Source organism: Ptychodera flava, chromosome 10 (genome assembly GCF_041260155.1).
Source record: "Ptychodera flava strain L36383 chromosome 10, AS_Pfla_20210202, whole genome shotgun sequence".
In the NCBI taxonomy this organism is placed as follows: domain Eukaryota; kingdom Metazoa; phylum Hemichordata; class Enteropneusta; family Ptychoderidae; genus Ptychodera; species Ptychodera flava.
In genome coordinates, this window is record NC_091937.1 from 42,183,432 (window position 1) to 42,210,092 (window position 26,661).

At 34.9% G+C, this 26,661-nt stretch overlaps 1 protein-coding gene across 1 annotated transcript in view; it reads right to left on the reverse strand.

Annotated features, from left to right (window-relative positions):
* LOC139142840 (intersectin-1-like) overlaps positions 1–26,661 on the reverse strand; it is a 76,916-nt gene that overhangs the window by 10,763 nt on the left and 39,492 nt on the right. Inside the window, 13 exon segments of the mRNA XM_070713006.1 lie at positions 1,563–1,736; positions 3,237–3,320; positions 4,320–4,402; positions 4,774–4,892; positions 10,397–10,528; positions 11,838–11,909; positions 13,406–13,545; positions 13,548–13,572; positions 14,910–15,008; positions 15,583–15,696; positions 16,124–16,199; positions 16,857–16,963; positions 17,870–17,991. Coding sequence (XP_070569107.1) covers positions 1,563–1,736; positions 3,237–3,320; positions 4,320–4,402; positions 4,774–4,892; positions 10,397–10,528; positions 11,838–11,909; positions 13,406–13,545; positions 13,548–13,572; positions 14,910–15,008; positions 15,583–15,696; positions 16,124–16,199; positions 16,857–16,963; positions 17,870–17,991 — 1,347 coding nt within the window.

Here is a 26,661-nt window from a genome sequence, read left to right on the forward strand (position 1 = left end):
AATGACAAAAAAATTCCTTAAAAATACACATTTGCATATTTCATCACAATTTGAACAAATCTAAGTTGGGTTATCCTAGGGACCTGTATACCAAATAACAAAGCTGTCTGACCAGCAGTTATGAAGAAGAAGATTTTTTACCAAAAACACCTTTTTTGGCATTAATTTGCCTATTTTCAACAATATCAAAAAATTAAAAAAAATAGTTTCTCAAAATCATATTTTTCATCTACACAACAAATATCAAATGAGTAAGTACTGCGGTTCTCAAGATATTTGAGTGGACGGACGCCTCACAAACGGACATACATACATACATACATACATACATACATACATACATACAGACTGACGACGGACGCCGGACGGATACCCATCCCAATAGCTTCTACAGACTATAGTCTATAGTAGCTAATAAAAACAGCACACTTTTTCACATAAAGATGCTGTGTGAAAAGCTAAATAGTAGATGTTTAAATATGCTTTGATGAGTAGAACAAGAACTAGTGATTGACATGCAGAATAAAAATAGTGAAAAAGTTATAGCAACTGGCCCTTTGATGATTTGACTATTAATTTAATAACCGGGACTTTCTTTATACACTCTTTTTTATATTCTTTTTATGTTCTATTATCTGTACACCAGTCTAAGTTTATCTCTAAACTGGTACTCCGTCAAATACAGTTCTTTTCCATGTTGTGTAACTGACAATGACCAGATTTGGCATACTGACATCAAGACTTCTTCATCATTTTAATGATTAATTTTATGACTACGGATGTTTTGAAAGACCCATGTCCAACTTTTAAAAGACATGCCGTTTTGTTTATGTCAATGTTTACTCTCAATCACTTTGTCTTTTTATGTCTTTTTTTTAGTTCAATTTTAAAACTAGTGATTTATCATCTTTTTCTTTTATTTTCTATTTATCTTAGGTAAGTGGCTGCCGCATAGCATTGTTGATGAGTAAATAAATAAATACGTAAATAATATATAAACATGCAAATAAATACATGTAAATAAATAAACACAAAAATACCACAACCTCGACGATTCTGTTCAAAATGATTTTATCTACTATCTTTACATAGCTCTCACGTTGCATGGTGCATGACAAAATTCCAAGGGGATATCAATACCTCATTTGCATCACAATGGACATCACGTCACCTGAGCAAACTAATTGGTTATTGTATTTTATCATTCACTGAGACACTGAAGGGTAAAACATATCTAGCAATGTAGTGATTCTGAACACTGTCCAAGAAAAGATTCCATGCATCATTTTCTTGTACAGTCACAATACTTCTATTTTCTCTTTTAATTATTGGAATAAATTCTTAATGTTTTCAGAAAGATGGGATATTATGTATCCCTGGGGAGAAATGCCCAGCTATTGCTGTCTTTTTTGTAATATTGAAAATGGAATGTGATATGAAAATTTTCCACTGCAGATAAATATGAAATAAAAGCATTTTTACATCTTTATGATTGCTCTTTGAAATCTACGATGATTGTTTTGTGAAATGGGTCAGATGACAACACGTCTTGAAATTCTTACCATTTGGTGAGAAGAGATCTCTGTCAAAGACTGTAACACAAAGGACATCTTGGTCAACGTCTCGTACTGTAAATTGCATAGATGAATTCCACTTGGGATTCAGTGAATTCTGAATAATCTTGGTCTTGTGTTCCTGAACACCCATGCTGACTTCACAGTATGGATCAGCAAGACCTTCGTTGGAAGAAATGTGTAGTTAACATGATTCAGTGCTCAAAGAAAATGACATCAAACAAAGAATGAAACAACAGCATTTCAGAATCCAATATTGCCTATTTTACACTTCTATGTGTATTACTAAGTGATTGGGAACAAAAATTTTCACTTTCTATGAAAAGTAAATGTTGATGTTAAAAACTTTGTTCAAACTCAACATTCTAAAACCATCCTTGCATTAGTAAAAATGTGATCTCAGACAAAAATCTAACGGAAGACAAAAAACGACTTTCTCTGCTTAGAAAAGCTTCAATGCAAGCCATGATATCAGAGAATTGTTTCACAACTGGCAATCTTCAGTCCCTTTTTGATTTGAAAACATTTTTCAGTTGACTATATTTCAGCTTGAATTCTACATCAGCTTTTTAAAAGCTGTTTTGAAGACCTGTCTGGCTGTTTGTATTGGCAAACAACAGGTGAGAATTGTTATCAGAATACATGCAATTATAAATATCACAAATTGTATGTGAAAACCAGACAGACTTGTTACGTGTTTACAGGTTTGTCAGAGCTATACAATGTAACATCCTAAAGCATTATATTATCAAACAATGGCCAGCCATCTTTCTACGTGTTGAAACACAATATATAATGAAGATAATCAATCAAATCGATCAATCACTATAGTGCTCATCAGCACACTCAGCAAGTGAAGTAAGGCAAAAATTGCACAAAACTTAGGTAAGGCATTTATATAACTATCTCATTGCAAAACTTGTTACAAAATTAGCAGTCACCATATCCATATGGGGAAATGGATGTCATGTTTAAGAAAAAGACAAACTCCCATCTGAGTTTTCCTTGGGAAAAACATCATCATTAACATCTATATAGTCTAATCGGGGTAATTTACACGATTGTTGTCTGGTTACCAGAATGCTGTTGCTGTGGTTACCTACATGCATAGAAACATTGATATTATCAGGCCCACTTGCTATACACAGTCCAGGGCCAGATGAAAATGGTTACCAAGGTCATTTTGAGAAAATGAATTTTTACATACAGGGATGAAGGTAGCAGGGAGAGATATTAACTCTCAAAGTTTTACAATAGTTTTTGGTCTACCACTTGTGGGGGCTCGTTTTGAAGTTGATGGATATAAGTAAAGCTTTCACTGGCATATTTTTGTGAAAATTGAAAAGTTACATTTCCCCATAGAGTGAACACAGGAACGGCGGCCATTTTGAATTTCAAGTGTCGGTAAATATTGGGTACCGGTAATTTGTTTCTCTAGTACCAAAATTTTGCACAGTGACCCCTGATTTTTATTTTTGATTTCAACAGAGAATGGTTTAGGGTTTCCTAACGAAATTTTGAGCAAAGTTTTAGTCTTTCAATTTTGAAACATGTACCACCTTAACCTATCTATGGCAGTATTGGACCTGTACACTGAGACATGGGGTACATGGATGTATGTTTTTGCTGCACAAAGAATTGAGTGTTTTTCTTGAATCTTACCATTTTTATCGACAGGTTTGAGGTCTGCACCTTCTAATATAACCACAAACAATCTGCCGACACCCTGACTTCTCTGTGCTCGAGCTGTAGAATCAAATACAGCCAGATAAAAACTACATGAATAACAAATTACGTTGCTCAAAATATTGTGGACATTCTTGTAAAATTCAAAAATAAAAATTGCACTTAACAAAATTGTAATGATACATGTATAATTAAGATATGCTGTAACAATATTTTGACTAGGGTTACAAAATTTGAAATAATAATCACTATGAAAGGTGTCAAATACAGAATTCAATGGACAACCACTGATGGTGATAAGTGTGTTGGGACAAACAATCTTCTCAGTTCCTATAAGGTTCCTTCTATCTGTGGTCCATAAATTTGTCACAAACCTACTTTCCCACCAGGTTAAAAACACAGAAATTAAACTCAATGTAAAAACAATCACTAATTTTCAAATGTATTTCTTGAGTGGGGTAAAAAAACCATCTATTTTTGATAGATAACAGCTTAAACACTGTCTATGTTTTTCATCATTTTGTGTGAAATCTTACCCAGCCCCATGGCAACAAACAAAACATTTTCTTAAAGGCACTGAATTTAGTAAAAGCATGATAAACATGTGGAAAGCCTTCAACCCTTTCACAACAATGGTTTGGCCCAAACCCATTGTTACTAAAGGTGATTGTAGAACTGTTTACAGGAAATCAGGGGTGAATAGTTAGATCAACTCAAGTTAGATCGGCTCCTAGTTTGGCGACCTTTAAATATAAGCTTAAGGTTGTACACTTTTAACTTTGTGTGAGTGTGAGTGAGTGAGTGAGTGAGTGTTTGAGTGAGTGATTTTGTGTGTGTGTTTGTGTTTTGGTGCTTTTATGTAAGTTATTTGTTCTTGTTTTATTGTGTTGTCTTTTCATTTTTATCTGTTGGTGTAAATTTTCTCTTAATTGTTGTGGTTTTTGATTTGTACATCTTGCATGACAGGAGATATTGGAAGAACAGTGTTGGACACTGAAATATCGGCCTGTATATGAATGATAAATAAATAAATAAAATAAATAAATAGTTATAGCATACCTTGATGTGCTTTTTCTCGTTTCCTCTTCTCTGTCTCTATAAATTCTTCTCTCGCTGCTTCAATTTTATTCAGCCATTTTGTCCTGTATTGTGACATTGGTGTTAGCAGAAATTGTTAAATAGGTAAGATGAATTGTGACGTCACACAGTTTTCAGAGTTAGTTATTTCAAGTTCATCTTGTCAAGGTTTTTGATTTCTGATGCTTGCAAAGAAATTCAGAATTCGTACAAGTAGTGATTCTAACTAACAGCAATACTGTATTATAAATACTTCACCGTTACTGTAATTGGTCATACTTTCATAGTTCGTGTATATTTCCAGTCTCTCATGGGGGATGTGGAGTATACTTGGTCTTAGCTACAGTCATGCATACTGTATATATCAAATCTTACACAGTCAATGTAACAGTCTTGGGGATCATCTATTTAGTTTGTATTAATGTCTGGTACTCACCTTTCACCGACAGACTCTGTCTTGAAAGTATAGACTTTATCGATATGTGATAGGTTGAATGCAATGTCTTCATTTTTGTCATTGCTTAATTTCACAGTGATTTCATTTAAAAACAGTGGCTGCAAGAGATAGAAAATTGAAACAAAAATTACTATCGTGATGCAATTCCAAATTCAGCAATTGAAAGTATGGCATAAGATTCTCTAGTTTCCTGATTCTTTTCGCTATGCAACAATATCAGATGGCTTCTTTTGCTAAGTTCCCCTTTTAAAACTTTTGATATTTTCATTATTTTATTATTTTATATGTCAATTGCGAGTTCTTGTCCACCTCCTTGAAGTATACTTAAACACTAACTATTTAGCTTGTCAACAAAGCACTTGTGTAAAATGCACTAATATTGTTTACATTGAATTCTAGTCTGGACCAGATTTCACTTTCAACAATAACAATGCAGTTTGTACATGTACAGGCTTGGTTGACAAGCTGAATACTGTGTATATCAACATACTTCGGGGAGTAGAACAAGAAATTATAGCTGCTATCAGAAATAGTGAAATAACAAGTCATTGACAATGACATAGTCCCCACTTGTAATAGGAGTATTAGTCTTGAGGGGGCAGGGAAATGAGGTCATTAAAAAGTATCACTAAAGTGTATATGTTCAGATCTATGGACACATAGGTCTATGTCATTGTTCCCAATTTGAAACAAGAGGCATGTCTAAGTTATGGTTCTAAATCGGGAAAAAAGATCAAACCTCTAGCTGTATTGGCCAGCCAAGAAATACATATGTGCATAATAAATGAGGTACAAGATGTGACATCTTAAGGTCTATTATCCTATCAAAATTGAAGCGTAAAGAACTTGTGATTACTGAGTTATGCATATATATGCATATTCAAGGTCAAAGGTCATCAAGGTCACGTGACATTTTGAAAAAAAACATTGTATTGCTAATTAATCCATATATGCCAAAATTCAGACCTCTAGCTCTATTGGCTTGCCCACAATTATATATGGGCATAATTAACGAGCCAAGGTCACGTGACATTTTGTCAAAAAAATTGTATTGCTAAGGTATCCCTATATACCAAAAATCAGACCTCTAGCTCTATTCGCTCACTCAAAATTAGATATGTGCATAATTAATGAGGTACAATATGTGGCGTCATAAGGTGTCCCATCATACCGAATATGAAGGGTGTAGCACTTGTGGTTCCTGAGTTATGCACAAATATGTATATTTGAGGTCAAAGGTCATTGACATCACTTGACATTTTGTCAAAAAAATTGTATTGCTAAGTTATCCCTATATACCAAAAATCAGACCTCTAGCTCTATTGGCTCGCTCAAAATTAGATATGCACATAATTAATGAGGTACAATATGTGGCGTCATAAGGTGTCCCATCATACCAAATATGAAGGGTGTAGCATTAGTGATTACTGAGTTATGGACAAATATGTATATTTGAGGTTAAAGGTCACCAAGGTCACGTGACATTTTGTCAAAAAAATTGTATTGCTAAGTTATCCATATATACCAAAAATCTGACCTCTAGCTCTATTGGCTCGCTCAAAATTAGATATGCACATAATTAATGAGGTACAATATGTGGCGTCATAGGGTGTCCCATCATACCATATATGAAAGGTTTACCACTTGTGGTTACTGAGTTATGGACAAATATGTATATTCGAGGTCAAAGGTCACCAAGGTCACATGACATTTTGTCAAAGTGTCTGAGATATCTGCGTGAACGGATGGACTCACGGACTGACATGACCCAATCTATGAGCCCCCTGGACTTTATCTGTGGGGACTAAAACTGTGTCACTGCATCCTTTTTGCAATATGAATACGATGAGAAACTAAATTTTTATTTATCTTGGGAGCCTATGTACTGCCTTATACATGGGAGTCTATGGACTGCCTTATACATGGGAGTCTATGGACTTCCTTATACATGGGAGTCTATGGACTGCCTTATACATGGGAGTCTATGGACTGCCTTATACATGGGAGTCTATGGTCTGCCTTATACATGGGAGTCTATGGTCTGCCTTATACATGGGAGTCTATGGTCTGCCTTATACATGGGAGTCTATGGTCTGCCTTATACATGGGAGTCTATGGTCTGCCTTATACATGGGAGTCTATGGAGGTGAAAACTAAAAAGTCCTCTACCACGGCCAAATTTGATCGCATTGTGAAACAAATCGACGTGCATCTGTATGAGGTATGGTACTATCCTTGTACCAAGTTTGAACGAAATCGCTCCAGGCGTCTCTGAGATATCTGCGTGAACGGACGGACGCACGGACGGACGCACGGACGGACGGACGCACGGACATGACCAAACCTATAAGTCCCCCCGGACGGTGTCCGTGGGGACTAAAAATGATAGAGAAAACAGTGTGAAAATCTCAGTAATACTTTATGGTTGCCTGTGCCAGTGTGAAAATCTCAGTAATACTTTATGGGTTGCCTGTGCTTATACATGGGAGTCTATGGACTGCCTTATACATGGGGGTCTATGGAGGTGAAAACTAAAAAGTTCTCTAACACGGCCAAATTTGATCGCATTGTAAAACAAATCGAAGTGCATCTGTATGAGGTAGGGTACTATCCTTGAACCAAGTTTGAAAAAAATCGCTCCAGGCGTCTCTGAGATATCTGGGTGAACGGACGGACGGACGCACGCACGCACGCACACACGGACGGACGCACGGACATGACCAAACCTATAAGTCCCCCCGGACGGTGTCCGTGCATGGGGACTAAAAATACCGTCAAGGACACTATGTGCTCACATTCGGTTTGAATTGGTCCATTTGAGAAAAATTTAAACCAGGAAAAAAGAATGACAAAAGCAAATAAGGTCTCCAACTTAGGTACTTGAGGTCATTTTTAGAACATGCACATCAACTTCTATAGCAATGGGAGAAGCAGATCCTAAATACATAAGCAAATGTCAACAACAAAAAACAGAGAAGGCTTGATAAAAAGAAAAGGTGGGAGCGGGCAAAAATTGCACAAGGGATCTGGTAAAAAAGTAATGCTACATCACCAATCTTCTAGACCCTACCCCCTCCTGAATATCAAATGTTCCGCCCCTTGGTATTACATAAGACCAAATGACAGGAAGTACATTTACAACCTTGGAGATTTTTTAATTAATGCCATGAGTGTTATCATTCTCATGTAAACAGCACTTAAGGTAGTAACAGATAGTGAAATGCCTTCCACTGTGGGCGGTGATTACAACATCTGGAATTATCCTGGATCCAAATTTCTCATCAGTTCTTGTATGTCTTACATAGAAAAGTTGCAAAAATTGGTCCAAAATGAAAAAAAATACCGCAATTATACGGTGTCGCTCACATTTGATCAAAATTGGTATATACCAGTATGGGTACCAAAGATCAACAATAAATGTTGTTTCTATCTGTTCAGTGCAGGAAAATTCTACGTCGATGTTATGACAATGATTTCTGCACAGTACAACCAGAAAAAAAATACCGCAATTATACGGTGTCGCTCAAATTTGATCAGAATTGGTACATACCAGTGTGGGTTAACAAAGATCAACAATAAATGTTGTTTCTATCTGTTCAGCGCAGGAAATTCTACGTTGATGTTATGACAATGATTTCTGCACAGTACAACCAGAAAAACAACAAGAAATATTTAAACCAGAAAAACAAGAATGACAAAAGTAATTAAGGTCCGAAATTTTAGGTTTTGGAGGTCAACTTTAGCACATGCATAGCTGAAAGGCAGCTAGCCCCTCTTAGTTTGACCATAGACGCTCTTCCTCCCTCTACTGACGGTCTTCCTCCCCTCTACTGTCTATGGTTTGGAGAGTTCTGTTAATATGTAACAGTTCATAAACAACTCCCCTCTACTGACGGTCTTCCTCCCCTCTACTGTCTATGGTTTGGGCAGTTCTGTTAATATGTAACAATTCATAAACAACTCCCCTCTACTGAAGGTCTTCCTCCCCTCTACTGTCTATGGTTTGGGCAGTTCTGTTAATATGTAACAGTTCATAAACAATGACAGGAAATGACTCAAGATAAGTGGAGTTTGCCTGTCACTCCTGCACACATGCAGAAATTCCCTTTTTCTTACCTCATTTGCACATTTTTGACACTGATGTGTTCATTTGAACAAATTCACATCTCAACCCCTACATCTACCTGTACACCAAATACTGAGACGGTAGCTTTGGCAGTATGGGAGCCTTTGTGTGTGACGGACATACATCCGCACATACCCACAAATATACAGACATGCAAATCAATTCAGCTTATACGATAACCTCACATTGGTATACCAAATGTGCGTAAAAATCACCTAAGCTTTGTTTTCTGGATCAAATTTTTCTACAAATTGATACCAAATATGACAAAATTATGTTCACAGCCTTCAAAACTGTCTCACAACATATCCTGGGTTGGTGTAGGTCATTTAAGGTCACAAACTGAGAAAATTACCTGAAATATACAAATTTTGGGGTTTCCCAACACTTTCAGCAGAAAATTTATCTAATAACATCTTTCAGGACTTTATACCAAATTACAAAGCTATCAAACAAGGGACTCTATACGTTACAAAGCTATCAAACAGTAATTTTGAGACAAGTTTTCTTGACCAAAAATGACAATATAGTCTTAAAATACAAATTTGTATATTTCAGGACAATTTTAACATATCTAACTATTGTCATCTCTGTACGTCTGTGTACCAAATATGAAAGCTGTCTGTCAAGGGGTTTTAAAAAGGAAATACTGTTTAAGATTTTTTGACCAAAAATGACAAAATTGCTAAAAATAGTAATTTTCCCAATTTTGTCATAATTTCAACAAATTAGAAGAGTAACACCCTTGCAAAGAGACAACCAAAATTTGGGAGCGATTGGGCTGGCGGTTTCAGAGAAGAAGAATTTTTACTGAAAATGAGAAAAATCACCAAAAAATTCAGCAAAAATACAAAATTAAGGATATTATCACAATATTTATAAAACTGTATAAGGTTCACCTAAGGTACTTGCACACAAATTTTCAAAGCAATCAAAAGAGCGGTTCTTGAGTTATTAATGCTTGACCATTTTCACATTTTGTAAGCTCATTTGCATAATTTTGGCAATGCAGACTTCATTTGAACAAAATCCCATCTATAGCCCAGGATGCATCCACACACCAAATACCAAGCTGAAACGTGCAGCGGTTTGCGTGTTTTTGATGTTGACGGACATACTGTACATACATACATACACACATACATACAGATGCCATCGACTTCAGCCTATACGATAAACTCACATTGGTATAACCAAATGTGAGCTAAAAATCATCAAAATTTAGAGTTGCTGGCCCATTGAAGCAAATCTCTTCTTCATTTACATAAATCCTAAAAGTGGACTACAGAAATATAAAAGGCATTTGAAACTTTACCCTGACATTGCACATGATCTAATCTTTTTATTTGAAAACACATTTCATTAAACATAAACTTTACTGCCTACTGTTTTGCATGACTATGCTTTTATGTACAAATTCTAAGATCTTGTGAAAATTATCAATATTAATGAAGAGAATACATGTATGATACTTACATTTCTGTACATCTTATACAAGATGCCGGGTTTGGCATCAATATCAAAGAGTGAAATCCCTTGTTTTGTTGGAGTGGTCAGAAGCAAGAAATCGTTGAATAAAAACCCAAACAACTCTTTATTGCTTTTTGCCTGTCATAGAAAACAGAAGAAATTATGTTATATGAATGCTCAATCAACAAAGTTTGAATGAAATTTGTAACATTCATTTACCCAGAGGCATTACAACCTTATTGTAAGAAAAATAAAAAAAGATGGCATAATATTCATCATTTCATCCATATACTACAACATTTAATTGTAAGCCAATAGTTTTTCTTGGCAAAGTTTGATCTTCTTGAAGGACACAGAGTGAAAGTGTTGAACAGATCTTTGAAATATTTGCTGCCTGGCAGGAAAAACAAGTCTGGCGATTATGATTGACAGGACATTTTGAGTTGTGCAATTCATTCAGCGAAAGGGCAGTAGTAGTGAAAGAGTTCACACTGATGATGGTAAAAGTCACGCGTATTGCTAGGTCTGACTGCATTAGACTGCCTGAATGGGATAATCTGTGCAGTAAATGCTGTTGTTATTCTCTGAAAGATGAGAAAGTATAAGAGCTTGAAAAACTGTTGACAACTATACTTACTTGTGAAAGAATCAAACTAAGCATGTCTGACAGAATATGTCAGTAAATTATCAGGGATTCAAAATATATGAAAAAAATTAAAAATAAACACACAAATATGGCTGGGTCACCTGTGGAAATCTGAGCTAATGACACCTTTTGTTCACGAAATGCATCAAACCATGTGATAATTTCAAGATATTGTCAGCACAATTTCAGACTATTCAAATAAGTTGCACATGTATCTGTGCGTGTATGTGGTTGTTTCAAAAGGTCAGTAGCTGAAACTTTTGATAATATGTCACTATTTTTGTTTTTACTGGCAACCACAGTTTCTTGTTCAACTCCCCAAAGCATGTTGAGATACACAGTATTCAGCTTGTCAATTCAGCCTGTACATGTTATTGTTGACAAGTGAATGCTAGTCTGGACTTGAATTCAATGAAAAATAAAGTCAGTTCAGTTAAAACGTACTGACGAGTTGTTGTTGACAAGCTAAATAGTGAGTGCTTCAACACACTTTGAGGAGTATAACAAGAACTTGCTTGATAAACTTGATATACAATGCAAAAATAATGATAAAAATAATCATCAAGAGTTACAGCTTCCGACCCTTCAAGATGAATTCCTGGAAGGCATACTCTAAGGTGAATTCACAGAAGGCAATTGAAGGGTTGATTGACAGGTACAGAAGTCACAACCACAAAATGATCCTAAAAAAACAGTACGATGTATGTACACTCTATATTCTGTATTTTGTGTTAAGCAACCATTTCAAAATGCTACAACAACTATACCGTGTTTTCAATGACAAGACATGAGTTGGTTTACCTTGACAAGAGCTCCAGAGTAGAGGTACTTTCTTTGTCCAAGGCAGTTTGTCCTGGAATTGAATATCAACTCCTGAAACAGAACATATCATGTCCATTCAATTTCTTGCAATGAAAAGTTTCATGGAATATTTTGTAATGAGATCTACAAACTAACTCTTTCAAAGAACTTTTGCCTCTTCAAAGTTTTTCATTTTCTGAGTTGTCCAAGATCTATGATGATGATTTCCCATACACAAAGACCTTGAATTGGTTGAGTATGATAGCACTGAAACAACTACGTAATAGCATAGAGCATAATGGTTCTATTTCAGAACAAAAAGGAGGCGTAGCGTTCAACAGATTCAGTATACCCAAAAGAGATCACAAGATAGTGGTAAATACAAACCCATGTGAATGAATGCAAACAAAAATACATTATTTCTATGTGTGTTTAAGCACATGGATTTGTTTGTACAACGGTCTATTTGAATTTTGCGTTTTAACTCATGTTTTATGTAGTTTTTGTGTGTATAAACCATTATCATGAAATATATGACCTGACAATATTCCTAAATGAACTTGCATATTGGGTAAAATAGTCAACCACAGATTGTGTCAAACCCCCTTCTATCCCCAAATCCCTATGATTCCTTGTCAGAAGATTCTTACTCCGTTAAAGCCACCTACATTTCAGAAACTCAAATACACGTTGACACCACTATCTAACAGCCCTGTGCACGTGACCTGATGAATGGCTAATTATGAGTATTCACTTTGACGAACTCATGATATTCCATGATGGAAAACTGGATGATGCTAATTAGGTTGTATTCAGATAATTATCAATGGAGTAATCTGATTGTTGTTGTGATAATTGTTGATTATGAAAATAGTCAACATGACATTTTCCAAAATTCGAATAATGAAATTTATCACGTAATGAATTCTTTACTTCGTCATGTCTAGACTGTATTCACTCTTTTTTTGAAAACATAATGTTAGGCATTATATTTCCAAGTACCATAATTTCATGACAATGTCAAATTTTTACACTTCTTCTGAGGTGCTGACACTTTGATTGTAAAATTTAAATGCCCTACAAGGTTATGTGTATAGTATTGTGGCCCATGTTACCTGCAATGCAAAATATCACAGAAATTTTGACACACGACTAGCGCCCTCACACAGAGGCTCTATCAAGTTTCTTGGTGACAAAGTTGAGAGGTTTGTTTTCACAGGTGTCACTAAAACCAGTCATAAAGTTTGATTTGACATCAATTTTTTTGAAGAACAGTGGCTGTAATACTTTCTTTGTTAATAACATCTTGCCAAAGGGCACCTTCAATGATAAATAAATGTATAAATGTATAAATAAATAAAAAAATATATAAATAAATATATGAATGAATAAACAATAAACATACAACTAACTAACTCTCTAAAGCTAACTATCTCACCAACTCACTAGCACCACTTTTAGCTACTATATGGCTTGATTTGAACCAAGTGTTTGTCAACCCTGCCATGCATTCCATATAAAGCATTGGGTGGTTTTATCTGTTGTCATATAATTCATTACAACCTTACCTCTGCCAAGCCATCACATTGTACATGAGCCTGTAACCATTCCAATCGATCAGAATTCTCTTTTTCTCTAACACCTTCGTTGAATTCACTGCACAATTCTTCTGCCTTTTCCAATGCAGTGCTCACATTGTCATGGTCAGGTGGTACACCGGTGTGTATTCTAAAATCTTCAAAGTCAAATTATAATTAGATTTGAAAGTCATGGTCAGGATGGTAGAAAAAATCTTCAAGGTCAAATTTATCATTAGATTTGAAAGTCATGGTCAGGATGGTAGAAAAAATCTTCAAGGTCAAATTTATCATTAGATTTGAAAGTCATGGTCAGGATGGTAGAAAAAATCTTCAAGGTCAAATTTATCATTAGATTTGAAAGTCATGGTCAGGATGGTAGAAAAAATCTTCAAGGTCAAATTTATCATTAGATTTGAAAATCATGGTCAGGATGGTAGAAAAAATCTTCAAGGTCAAATTTATCATTAGATTTGAAAGTCATGGTCCGGATGGTAGGAAAAATCTTCAAGGTCAAATTTATCATTAGATTTGAAAGTCATGGTCAGCATGGTACAGTGCTGTGTATTCTAAAATCTTTGAAGTAAAATCTATTATTAGATTTGAAAGTTTTTGAATTTTGAGGAAAACCAAAACTGAAGATATATACACTATATGCAATATGTACTCCAAGTTTATTTGAGATCATGACTTATGATATGGTAAAATAGATTCCTGGAAGGCTTGTCAAGTGCATTATTAAAGCAAAATGATTTTGGAGAAGAAAATCTCCAGATATAAATAATGTTTATTTCAAATTACCGAACCTAATACGCATTTCACATGTCACTTTTGGAAAGACTTTAGTTGGGCTTGTAAAAGTGAATCTTTCATTTCAAACTGGTAACTTTTTGACGTGTTTACCCCAATGCCCTGTACGCATGTCACACTCAACATTTGCTTGCGAGGGATTTGGGCTAAACCATTGTGGTAAAAGGGTTAATGGCACCTTTACTTCAAGGAGTAAAAATCTAATAACATTTGTTCTTTGCCTACTTCAGTTTCACTTGAAAATGTCACCATTCTTTTTCCATGGCCAACTCACACTTATTGTGCCGTGTACAAATTGTAAACTTGACAAATTTACAATAGATATCTTAACTCACACTTTGTGTACCGTGTACAAATTGTAAAGACAAATCTGCAATAGATATCTTGACTCACACTTTTTATACCATGTACAAATTGTAATGACAAATCTGCAATAGATATCTTGACTCACACTTTTTTACCATGTACAAATTGTAATGACAAATCTGCAATAGATATCTTAACTCACACTTTTTATACCATGTACAAATTGTAATGACAAATCTGCAATAGATATCTTGACTCACACTTTTTATACCATGTACAAATTGTAATGACAAATCTGCAATAGATGTCCTGACTCACACTTATTGTGCCGTGTACAAATTGTAAACTTGACAAATCTACCATGGATGTCCTGACGTACCTTGCTGATAAGTAAAGGGTACTTTGTAATCCGTTGCATTGGTTTTATGAGAAAACTACTAAGAGGCATTCCTTTGGTTCTTGAATCTGCAGTCAATTTCTGTCAAGAAATAAAAAAATCCAGGGTGACTTTCATATTTCAGCAATAGAACATTGGGTTACAATGCTCCTTGCAGAGTTTATCAATATTTGACCTTGCATCTATGAGTGGATCTTGCAAACGTGATAAAACAGACTTTTTCGGTGAAGTTTGCATTTGATGGCTCACTAGATTTTATGTTCTGAAGATTAAACTTTCCCCACTGGCATCCGAGTAAATGCGTATGGATATAAACCAAAATTAGTGAGTATACTGCTTAGCACAGCATAGTGGCATGTACCGTAACTGCTTCTTGTGAACTCCTTTGAATTACAGTAACAGCCCAAATCTCCAGAGCATGTTTGTTCAAATATGGAAACAGCCAAGAGATATTTGATTCTGAGGTTCCCGCTGCGCTGTGAAACCATTCTTTGTTCCTGTATTATGTATGCAATATCTTCACATAATTTCAGAGTCAAAGACAGACCTTTGACACTGAAACAAAATTACGAGAAAACGTAACTTTCTCCCTGGCTGTACTCTACATGTACCTGCAGTGGTCACAATCAAGTTCTTGTATTGGGATATTTCTTACCTTCATGAAGTTTTTAAACTCACTGTCGTTGTCAGTTTTCCTCTGTATAAGAGTAGAAGCTCTGAGTTGACAACTGCAAAATCTGATGTATGGCGTCATGTGAGGAAGCTGAAACTGACGTGACAGTTGAACTATATGAATGATATGGTAATTCATGCCTGCATTTCTATCATTAATTATTGTTTGTCTTTTAACTATCTTCTCAAGAAGGAAATTATTCAACAGATCAGACAATCATTGGATACTGGTCCTAATATTGAACACTCTTCTTTGAGATGGTTAATCTTGACCAAAAAATTTCAAATGCACAGCAGTGCTGCATATACAGTGTAAATTATTTTGCACACATTTCAATTACTCATCCTGACATAACTCGGCAAAATGACTCGCACGATTCTTAAAATTTCAAAAACACAGTGAAGTACACTAAGAGCATTTGTGTTGCAGGAAAACTTAGGAAAACAAATTGACCAACACAATACCCCTGACAAATTAATGTTCAGTACCATCTGGAACTATGCAATGGAAAATCCATGTTTACCTGTTCACAAAGAATATCTCCAATATTTCGTATAACTCCACTCTCACCACTCATTTTCTTCCTGACTCTAAGTGCTCTATGATAAATGACCACAAAGGGAATAATCATTATCGAAGTATGAAATTTGTCACCACAGTTGTATCTTTACATACTCAAAAGTATTAGAAATTGTTGATGTCGTTTGCTCTAAACTTTAATTGACCCCACTTAGACTATAAACACCAGTTTGGTCATGTTGAAATTTTACATTTTAATATCTAAATGTCTACAGTTTCATAAATAAAATGTCAAAATCTGTTGTCGGAATGTTGGAAAAAGATGGCCAAGTCTGACCAATAAAAAGTACAGCTTGGCACTACTCTGCCACTGGATGGCGCTCTTTTGCATGATTTGATTTACATGATCAGTGATGATAGTCTTCTTTATAATCTTGTCATAAACCAATGTAACCTACAGTACATGACAATGGTATTTTAAACAACAACAATAAAAAAGGTGGGTACTGTTTACATGATAGTTAATGTGAAATATTGTTATTGCATTCCCTGTGCAAAAATATAAGTGTTCTACAACATGCCAGTTGACAGTAGCATGAAAATGTGACATCTTACAGTATGAAATAAAACATGTCCTCTCTGACTACCCTCTGCACAAACTAGCCACTGGAACGTACTGTAAGAATGCATGGAAGAGCTAATATCAGTCTAGCTGATAACAAGTAATGAGTACTTACGTGAGCAGTTTCATATTACACATTTTGATCTCCTTCCAGTTGACAAAGATCATAGCCAGCTCATCCTTTGATATCACTGTACTTTGAGCCATTGGTTTCTGAAATACCTGTTTTCATGGTCAGAGCAGAAAAGAACTCAATAGTCAGGATACGGGGAATCATTAGTTAAATAGACACACTCAGATCATCCCAAACAGTTTAATTCATTGTCTGATGGTTCTGATTGAGAATGCCATATTATGAAAGTCAGTAGTGACTTCACTGGTTACAGTATGACAATGCTTTGATGAAAGCAGATATCTGATAACTGTGGCCAGAGATTGTTAACTACTACTACTTTGTGTGGTTTACATTTTGTATATCAACATAGTTGTACTTGGGCACAGGCAAAATGATATTGTAGTTATCATAATATAAGAACCTACATGATATTAGAAACGGTGTTTACAATCACATGCTTAATTTGTCACATGCACATTTCTTCAAGTTTTTGTTTACAGAAAATCAACTTTCAGACTTGAATGCAATATATGGTGGTGCATTTTACTCCAGATTCTAAAGGTTTCAAAATTTTTTTTCTCAGTGTTTTTGATTAAGTTTGGAAAGGTACAGTGCAGGTACATGCTTTGTGATGTATAGTAATATTACTATGGACCTTTACTGTGATTGTTCTTGTATACCGAAGGCAACTCAGGTCCAATGATTGGCCAGTGTGTCTTCAAATTTACTGGTTCAGAATTTTTTAAGTCGATTCAGGAGTTTATGCAACTTTTTGTTTTAGCCTTGTGCCAGTACTTTTAATATTAACAATTTTCTTAATTGAAAAAGAACTTTTGCGATCTAACAGTACATCAATTTGGCTTTGAAAACACACTGTGATTTGGGAACTTAGCCAAATTTACACACTTACTGTGTATCAGTCCTAATGGGAAATATTATGGTATTACAGATATTTAGGTCTGCTGCTAGGAGCTTGCAATGAAAAAAGCATTTTGTGATTGAATGTAACTTACATCAACAACAAGATCCATATTCTGTACATAGCTTTCCTCTGTGTCAATCAGTTCGTGGATATGCTGCTGTCGTTTTCTCTCTTTTGGAGTGAGATTTTCATATACAGTTCTATCTTTGTACCCTGTAACATAGGCACATCATCTATGAAAGTGCTTTTGTCTCAGCATTTCTCCAAATGATATTGGGAAAATTCACAGATACTTTCATCAATAGAAAGACATAAATATATGTACGACAGATGGATTTAATTATCAATCTCATAACCTAATATTGCCATACATATGGGAAGGGGAACTGCAAATTGAAAAAGATATAATAAATTGTAAAAATAATTAACTTCTTGGATAAACATACAAGTACTTCAATTTATGAAATTGGTATGGCAATAAATGCATTACACTGACAAATTCAACTTCCTTATTGGCCGTTGTTTCAGTTCTCAGGGATAAATTTTATTTAGTTTATTTCCTGAAGATATACTTGAAAATAGTCTTTTGACTTTAATAACTATATATTTACATATGCAAAATTCACCATCCTTCAAATTGAAGTGAATGAGATCATCTACAGGAACCTGTAAACAAATTGCAAAACTAAAGACTATTGGCTTCAGAGGAAAGTTCACATTTTGAAAGGTTTGCTTCAATGTTATCAATCACTGTAATGGATCAGCCAAAATAGTCAATGAACAGAACACAGGTATGATCTCATATTTCTTCCCTTCACAGACAAGGGCATTACTTTATTCTTACTTCAACATGGGTTCCCAGTCATTTCATTACCAATTAATTACAAGGCAAATTGGATCTCAAAGTACACAAGTATGTTTTACAGAGGTACTGGAGTTGATACACTGTAGTGCCTGGATGCAGAAATTTCTCAGAGACTTTGGGTAACTATACCAGAATGCAATTGGCCAATCCCAATTCCCAGCACCATATGAAAACTATTAAACCCTGGACATTCATCACCTATGCATAGTTGGTGCGAAGGTTAGGGTAAGTGTCCAGTTTTAACCTATCAAGGGCTAATTTTCCTCAAAACCAAGGTTTCATAACTATCAAGGGGATATACATGTAAACTTTCCTTAAAACCATGGTTTTATGACTTTGACAGTGACGTTGACAAGACAGCCACACAGGCACTCTTCAAAGGCAGCTGGGTATTTTTTCTAAATATGTTTATTATTAAATGCAATCAAACATTTGTGTGAAAAACTGGAAGGGACACAACAGCAATGGTCGTAGAATTCAAATTTGAGGTTGAAACCTGCCATGATTTTAATTAGAAAAAAACAAAAATGTAACTGATTACAGTACATGAGCAACAAGACATTTGATTCGATACACTTTGGAATTGGGGAATACACGACACTGAATGTGAATAAGATGTGAGGAAAAAAAGACATGAAGCAAATTCTGTGACACACACCACAGATAATGCAATCACTGGTGATTTTGGATAACATATATCATATACCACAATAGAACTACTGATTGCTTTCAACATGGAATAACATTTACATCACCAAAGGTAATTATTGTACAAGGTATATATATTAAATCAATATTTCAGCTATAACATCTGCTTAATCTAAAACTAGACTATCAACTACAGTATACTGTTTCTAACGATGGTTATGAAATGCTAATTTTTTCCACTCTCTTGGCAAGACCACTTGAGGTGTATAAAACAGTGTTGATAATATTATTTGAAATGTTTATAGACAATTAAAAACAATGTTGCTAGACTCATGTTGTGTTAAACTTTAATTAACATGGGATAGGAAATTTACTGAGCAAGCATTTGTGGGTCACATTAAAATCATGGAAGATGTTATACATGTGGTAAATGGTACATCAAGTGATCTGTTCAAAGTGAATGCATGGGATGTGAAACTCTCCGGTTTGATGTAGCCACTTTGTTTACTGAGCAGTGAATAACAGCTGAGATTATGGTGTACGTCACAATGAGAGGTTAGTTTTGGTGTTTGTGTGGAAGAGATGCTGTCCACTGGGTTTAGTGACTCTAATACAGGTGAGCTGTGGTTGACTGTGTTTGGTGTCAGTTCACATGAAATGTAGGTATGTTTTTGCTGGAGCAGAACTATACCGTCAAATACAATGTTGTTGGTGCAGATGAAAGATGAAATGTGGTTGACTATGTGCTGAGCGTTATAATGTCATGCATATGAAATGTCAGCAACTGTGCTTAGTGTCAATACAGATAACATACAGCTGATGAACAGCATGACTGTGGTTAAGTTAATGTGTAAACACTCTTTACAAGGTGGTGATGTTCGGTGAGAACATGTTTCTGTTTTCCTTGGCAGTGTGTATTATTCAGCTATCTTCTATGAGCAAAGTATCAGTCATACTTTTATGAATTTCAGAGTCAGTCACAGTGGCCTTGTTACTAAATGCATCATGCTGGGCCATTCTACAACACTATAAAGTTGATCACTACCTGGTTTGAATGAGTGATCGACTTACAACAGTACATGGTGACATATCATGCCAACTTCAGCGTCATTTGGAATTGAATGAAAAATAAATCTGTCAGATTAATAATTTCTGACAAAATGCAAAAGTAAATTTTCACTCACGTTTACATCCCTATTATCAAGTCCATATCTGACAACAAACAGCACCTATATCCATACTGCCAACATAAACTGAAAGTTGAACTGAGTTGAAAACACGTCTTGTACACAACAAGTTCAGCCTCTTTGAGTTGAAAGTTCAGTAATTTGAGTTCATAACGGAATAATTCATTTGGAATTGAACATCAAATTACTCACAAGTTTTGGGATCAAAACTTCTAGACAATTGTTCACAATAAGTTCATGTCGCTTCTTGATGATTTGCAATTTGATAAAATCTTTATCAATCAAACAAAAATTTTCCAGAAGGAATGCTTGCACTAGTATCTGATAAATAAATATTAATAAACAAAATACTTCAAGGAGCATTTCTCTACATCTTCACAACTCACTAATAAAATATTACAATAATATTACATAATTGTACAAAAAATAATTAAAAATGAAAAACCCAAATCTCCAGAATTCATTCCTGTAGTTCTCTGCCACTGGAATCATCTAAATATTTGCCACATTTCACCGCTTTGATTGTATCATTTACTTTCAACCTTAAGTCTACACGTCATAACAATACAGGTCAGTCACTTCTCACACAAACTCTAATAAGTCTAATTTGTAATTACTTCACATGTTTTCCCTTTAAATTTTGTGTTATTTTGTTGAAAACTTTCAAGAAATCGTGAAAATGTAATTATACGTAATTAGCATTACTTTGACTGAAATATTTCAACTGTAATATGTATATGCCAAATATCTTTCACTGTGGGGCACAGATTGATAAATTATTACTATAATTATGCAGCTTTGTCTGTCTGAACTTTGATCTGAATAAATTGGAAAATCTTTTGTAATGGATTACTGTAGGACATTCTGTGGAAATTATATATTGGGAGTGGTACAGGACCAGACGAGAAGACTTACAATGTTGTAAATCTGAAGGCACTAATAAAATTCTTCTAAATGATAAAGGCAAGTTATGTCACTCAGGAATAATAGATCAATGGGAATAAAATTTGGGTTGTGCAGCCTTGTGTGATGATATCGTGACAAAATCTTGGGTCAATTTTGTTATTTCATCGACTTGTTTTGAGAGATTGGTGACATATCGAGTAATGATCTTCTACATAACAAATCAGGGTTCATCACTTGTTGTACATCTTTACAAACTGAAAAACACCAGCCCAATGAGCTCTTGTCTGTCTTTCAGTCAATTTTGAATAAAAGAAACTGTATGCAAAACGTGTTATGAATGTTAAACAGGCACAAAATGTGAAAATCTGTTTTGTAAAGTCTAGCATGCATTATAAATAAACCCAAAAAAGGAGCAATTATACACTGAAGCTAACTACATGTTCTTACTGTTGAATTGCACAAGCTGGGTAAAGCTTTTCTGTAAAATTGTCTTTGCGTCTATTATGTACAACTTATTTATTGTCTCACATCGACCATCTTGGACTTGCAAAGTTGATCATATTTGCATGAACACAACATCTGTATACATGTTCGAAATTTTTTTGAAAAAAATCACAAATTCATCACTGAAGACCAAAATGAAAATAACATTTGTGGTTGACCATTAATGTTTGTACCGTAGTTGGCATGCAATATATTGATAGAATCCACAATAAAATGTGCATTATCCATGACAATCATCGTCACAGAATATCTTTCCCTGATATTTAGCTTTGCAATAAATGCTTCAACCCTGTTACAATTCCACAACAACAGCTGTTCCTAAAACCATTTTAAATAATAATATTGACAAAATAAGTACCAGATGGAGTGAAATATATATAACTACTCTACATTAGGGGACGACTGCATTAACTTGCATGGTACCTGAAACCCGAGTCCTTGCCTGAGCAACTCGGGTGACAAACACAAGACTTTTAATCCCCAAGGTGTGAATGTTCCATTGTTATGTTTATCTAATCCAGCTGGTGCCATTGTAGTGCCATTTTAGGAAAGGCAGGTCTGTGAAATTGATCCTCTAGGGAAGTAGGGTATTCCTAAGGTAATGGAGCCATCCCCTAATGACAATGTAGCATTTACTGGCCTTTATTTACTGGTTGAATTATAAATATTTGGAAATTATTGTGTTTAAAACAGTCAGGATATTTGAAATAACTCCACTGCACTCCACATTTATATCCCACTTCTATGCTTATACAGTTTGATGAGACTTACCAATGAACTTCAAAAACATTTCAAGCCATTGCACACATTTCAAGTATACACTTGAAGACGGTGATTACATTTTAACCCTTGAGTGCTGGGGTTTTTTCATCAAAATTTTAGTGCAACAATTTACCAATTTTTATGAATATTTCGACACATGTTTTGATATTTTTAGACCAAATGGACATCACATTGCATTGGTTATAAGTTTTTATCAAAATTTTGACAAAAGTCTGAAAAAAAATTGAGTAGGGTATATTTTATAAAGGGGACAAAAATTAACTTTGGCGCTCAAAGGGTAAATTGAAGGTTATCAAAGGTCATATTCATGTTTATTACTGTCCATGGCAATTTTCAGCAGTTTAAGATAACATATCAAGGAGATGGTACACCATGTACGGCCTTGTAAGAAGCAGACATTTGAATTTTGTCATTGTTATATCAGATGTGAAACAACTGAAGTCAAAACATTACAAAGACACCATGATCAAGGTGAAAAATGCAGTGATGTAGCAAGGCTGTAATGCAAGCCATATTGGATCAAGTCACCAAACAGAGTGGGAAGCATTTGACAAATTTGTAGCATGAGGCTTACATGAAAGCAGATGGTCTATGCATCTTTGAAGTCATGGGTGTTGGACACAAAGAATTTGTGATTTTTGTTGACAGCACATACATTGTCAATTGAATACGCCAGATGGACATGGCCACTTTTTGTGAAAAGAAGTATTTTTTGCCAACTTTGACAGACAGTAAGTAGCCTTTAGTTGATGAACTGATCACAGCACATAGCTGAGACAACAGTGCTTTTTTTGATTTTTGATGTGTAGCTGCCTGACGGTCTATGATGGCCGCTTTTTTCATTAACTTACATGTAAATCTATATTTTAATGACATATTTACAGTGCAACTTCCTTTGGCTCAAAAAAGCACATTCACAAGAGACACATTGAAACACAGAACTGCACAAACTGACAATATTGAAACAAAACGCAAGTTAATGCTCATAGAACCAGTTCATTTCTTATTAGCATAGAGTATCAAGGCTATTAATTTAGGTAAAATGCACCATGGGGACAGATATTTGGACTCTCAAATCTTTTTCAATACTTTTCTGATCTACCACTTGTGAGGGCTTATTTTAAAGCTCTTGGTGTAAGAAAATTTTCATAGTGTTAGTTTTTCAAACAGCGAGTATTTTATTTTTCCCCATAGAGATAAAACAGGGATGGCAGCCATTCTGAATTTCAAATATTGATAACTGTCAGGTAATTTTTCTCTTGTACCAAACTTTGCACGGTGACCCCTAATTTTTATATTTGATTTGGAAAGAGTATGGTTGAAAGATTCATTGCAGAAAGTTGAAAAAAAGTTTAAGTCTTTTACTTCGGAGGCACATACTACCTTAAATGTTTTTTACAATGTACATCATCTTATCAAAAGATTGCATACACACACCAATACCATATACCTTCTGGAACCACTTTCTTCTCTTTACTGTTCACTTCAAAGTTTGATTTGTGACTTCCCAAGGTTTTACTAAAACAGTCAAGTCAACTCTTTGGGGAGAAAATTGCACTATTGTTATAAATAACCAACTCACTAACTTACGCTGCATTATCAAAAATCTAAAATGACCCAGAATTTAAATGAAGGCATTATAATTAGTATGAATCATATAATTCTGAATGAGTCAATCTCAAAGGTGAATCTAAAATTCCACTGGATAGCAGTACAAAGTTATAACCATGCTTCACCCCCTTAACCTTATCACTCTGTTTCCCTGTGTAAAGGTCCAACTTTGGAATAGATAACAATAGGATGGGGCTAAATCATTGTGGTGAAAGGGTGTACTGCTATATTCAACAAGGCTGGTGGAACTTTCTACAGGGATATTAGGGTTAAACAGTAGGAATGAAAACTCACACATATGCATAGGCTTTTTTGCATGCATTTTGAAAGTACTGCCATCACACATAGTTTGCTTCTTACCTTGTGTTCATGTGAAACAGCTGGAATTGGTAAATATATTCTAAATAGTAGGGCGAATTTATCAAATGGTGACCGTGATCAAATAGCTGGACGATGACAAATTTACTGTATTGAAACAGCACCTAGCAATATGAGTTTATATAACATTGTGTTTTTGTTTAACTCAGCTCTCTGATAACAACTTTGTTGTAAAATTGCAGCACCAAACACACGGAGAAGACGTATGGGATCTCACAGGAAATACTTGCTCTCAAGGCAAGGTAGTTCTCACGTTGTCAGAAATTTTCCAGCATTCAGGAGGTTAATATGAAATACTCTTTTGACATAATTTGAAATATGTTAGCATGGAAAACTCAAACAATGCAAATTTGTCAAGTGTAGCTGGGAATTTCCTGCTGTTCAAATTTCTTTCAAGGTCGGTATGTCATTCAGAGAGCAACCGTTGTTTGGAAAGGCAGTAACTTTTCAAGAATGTACCGTTGGAAACACTTGGACAAGAAAGCAAATTTACATTTACAATTTAGAATTCTTGACATCAAATACAGTATAAATGAATTTGTCTCAAATCCCTATGTTGGAAAACTGAAAAATTAATGTCGAACAGTGATGGTGCCTTGTTTATATTCATTTAGAAAACACCTCTGAGTAATAATATTACAAAACACAAGGTGTAAGAAAGTTCCTAAAGAGGGCCTATGTGACAATTTCCACTGAAAAGACGCCATTTTTGGCAGGTACCTACCGTTTTTTTGCTACTGAACAGGTATGATTTATTTGATTGGACAAAGGGATAAAGTTCATTGTAGGTAAATCCTTTGTCATCGTTAATAATCACAAATCATGAAATCAACATTTTGTAATCATAACGAACTATCTGAAAGAGGTATCATAAATACATACCACAGGGACATGTTTAAACTAACACACAACATCCTATACTGCATAATTTATGCTATTTGCTTGGCAAATGACTGTTTTGCCAAGCATAAAAACTTAACAAACACTCCATCCTACATAATATTACCGGTTTCCTTTATGAATGTATAAAAACTTGCATTAATGAATCTTTTTTCTCTCGAACCAAAGTCACATCTCTCACATATCAAAATATTACAACTTACATGGGAACGTTGAACAGTTAAAGAAAATTACAGAAAAACTCAGAGGGTAAAAACTGAGAAACGTGCTACAATGGTAGTGGGTCAACGAGGTGAACTTTAACCTATGACCTATTGGTGCATAGACTGGCTCAGACAACAAAACTTGGGCTAAATACACACACAAGAGTGACATAGTAAAGAGAGTTGAGATGAAATCAAGACAGAGCACATCACAGAAATGGACCCACTACCAAAATAACACAGCAACTCTAACAATAGTTATTGCAAATAAACACATCTCTTCAAGAATAAATATTTGACGCTGGAAGGCGAATTTTCAAGTTTCTTCTGTTGAATGTTGATGCTGATTTCTTGTTTGTTTGTTTGTTTTTTTCTCATCACCAGATTACCCACTGGTTTAAGTTTGCTACTCGGTGAAGTGAGTAGGGTTTGGTGGGAGAGTTTTGAAACAAAACAACTGCAGGTATTTTGGTAGTGGGGCTCCACACTTTTGTTGTAACTGACAGGTTGGAGGGTGATCCTGTAAACAGCACAGCAGATGGAAAGATAATGTCAGCAACTAGGATGTATCAGATATGGAATGGAATCAAGAGAAATGAATGACGACACGCAGCTGATGAAATAAATGCACAGATATGCTTATTATGGAATGTTACTTTTCTAATTCAAGGATGAACAATAGCATGATGGATAATGATGATGATATGAAGATTTTGTTTTTATTCATTTTTGCTTTCTTCATATTTTTCGAAACTACAGCACTGGTGATCAGAATCAAATGTGTAATATTGATTTAATCCTTATGTTGTACCAGTCTGCTTGGTAATGGCTCTAAACCATAAGAAAGTCAACATTTGGTAAATGATGATCAAAGAGATCAGAGACATAGGCAAAATGT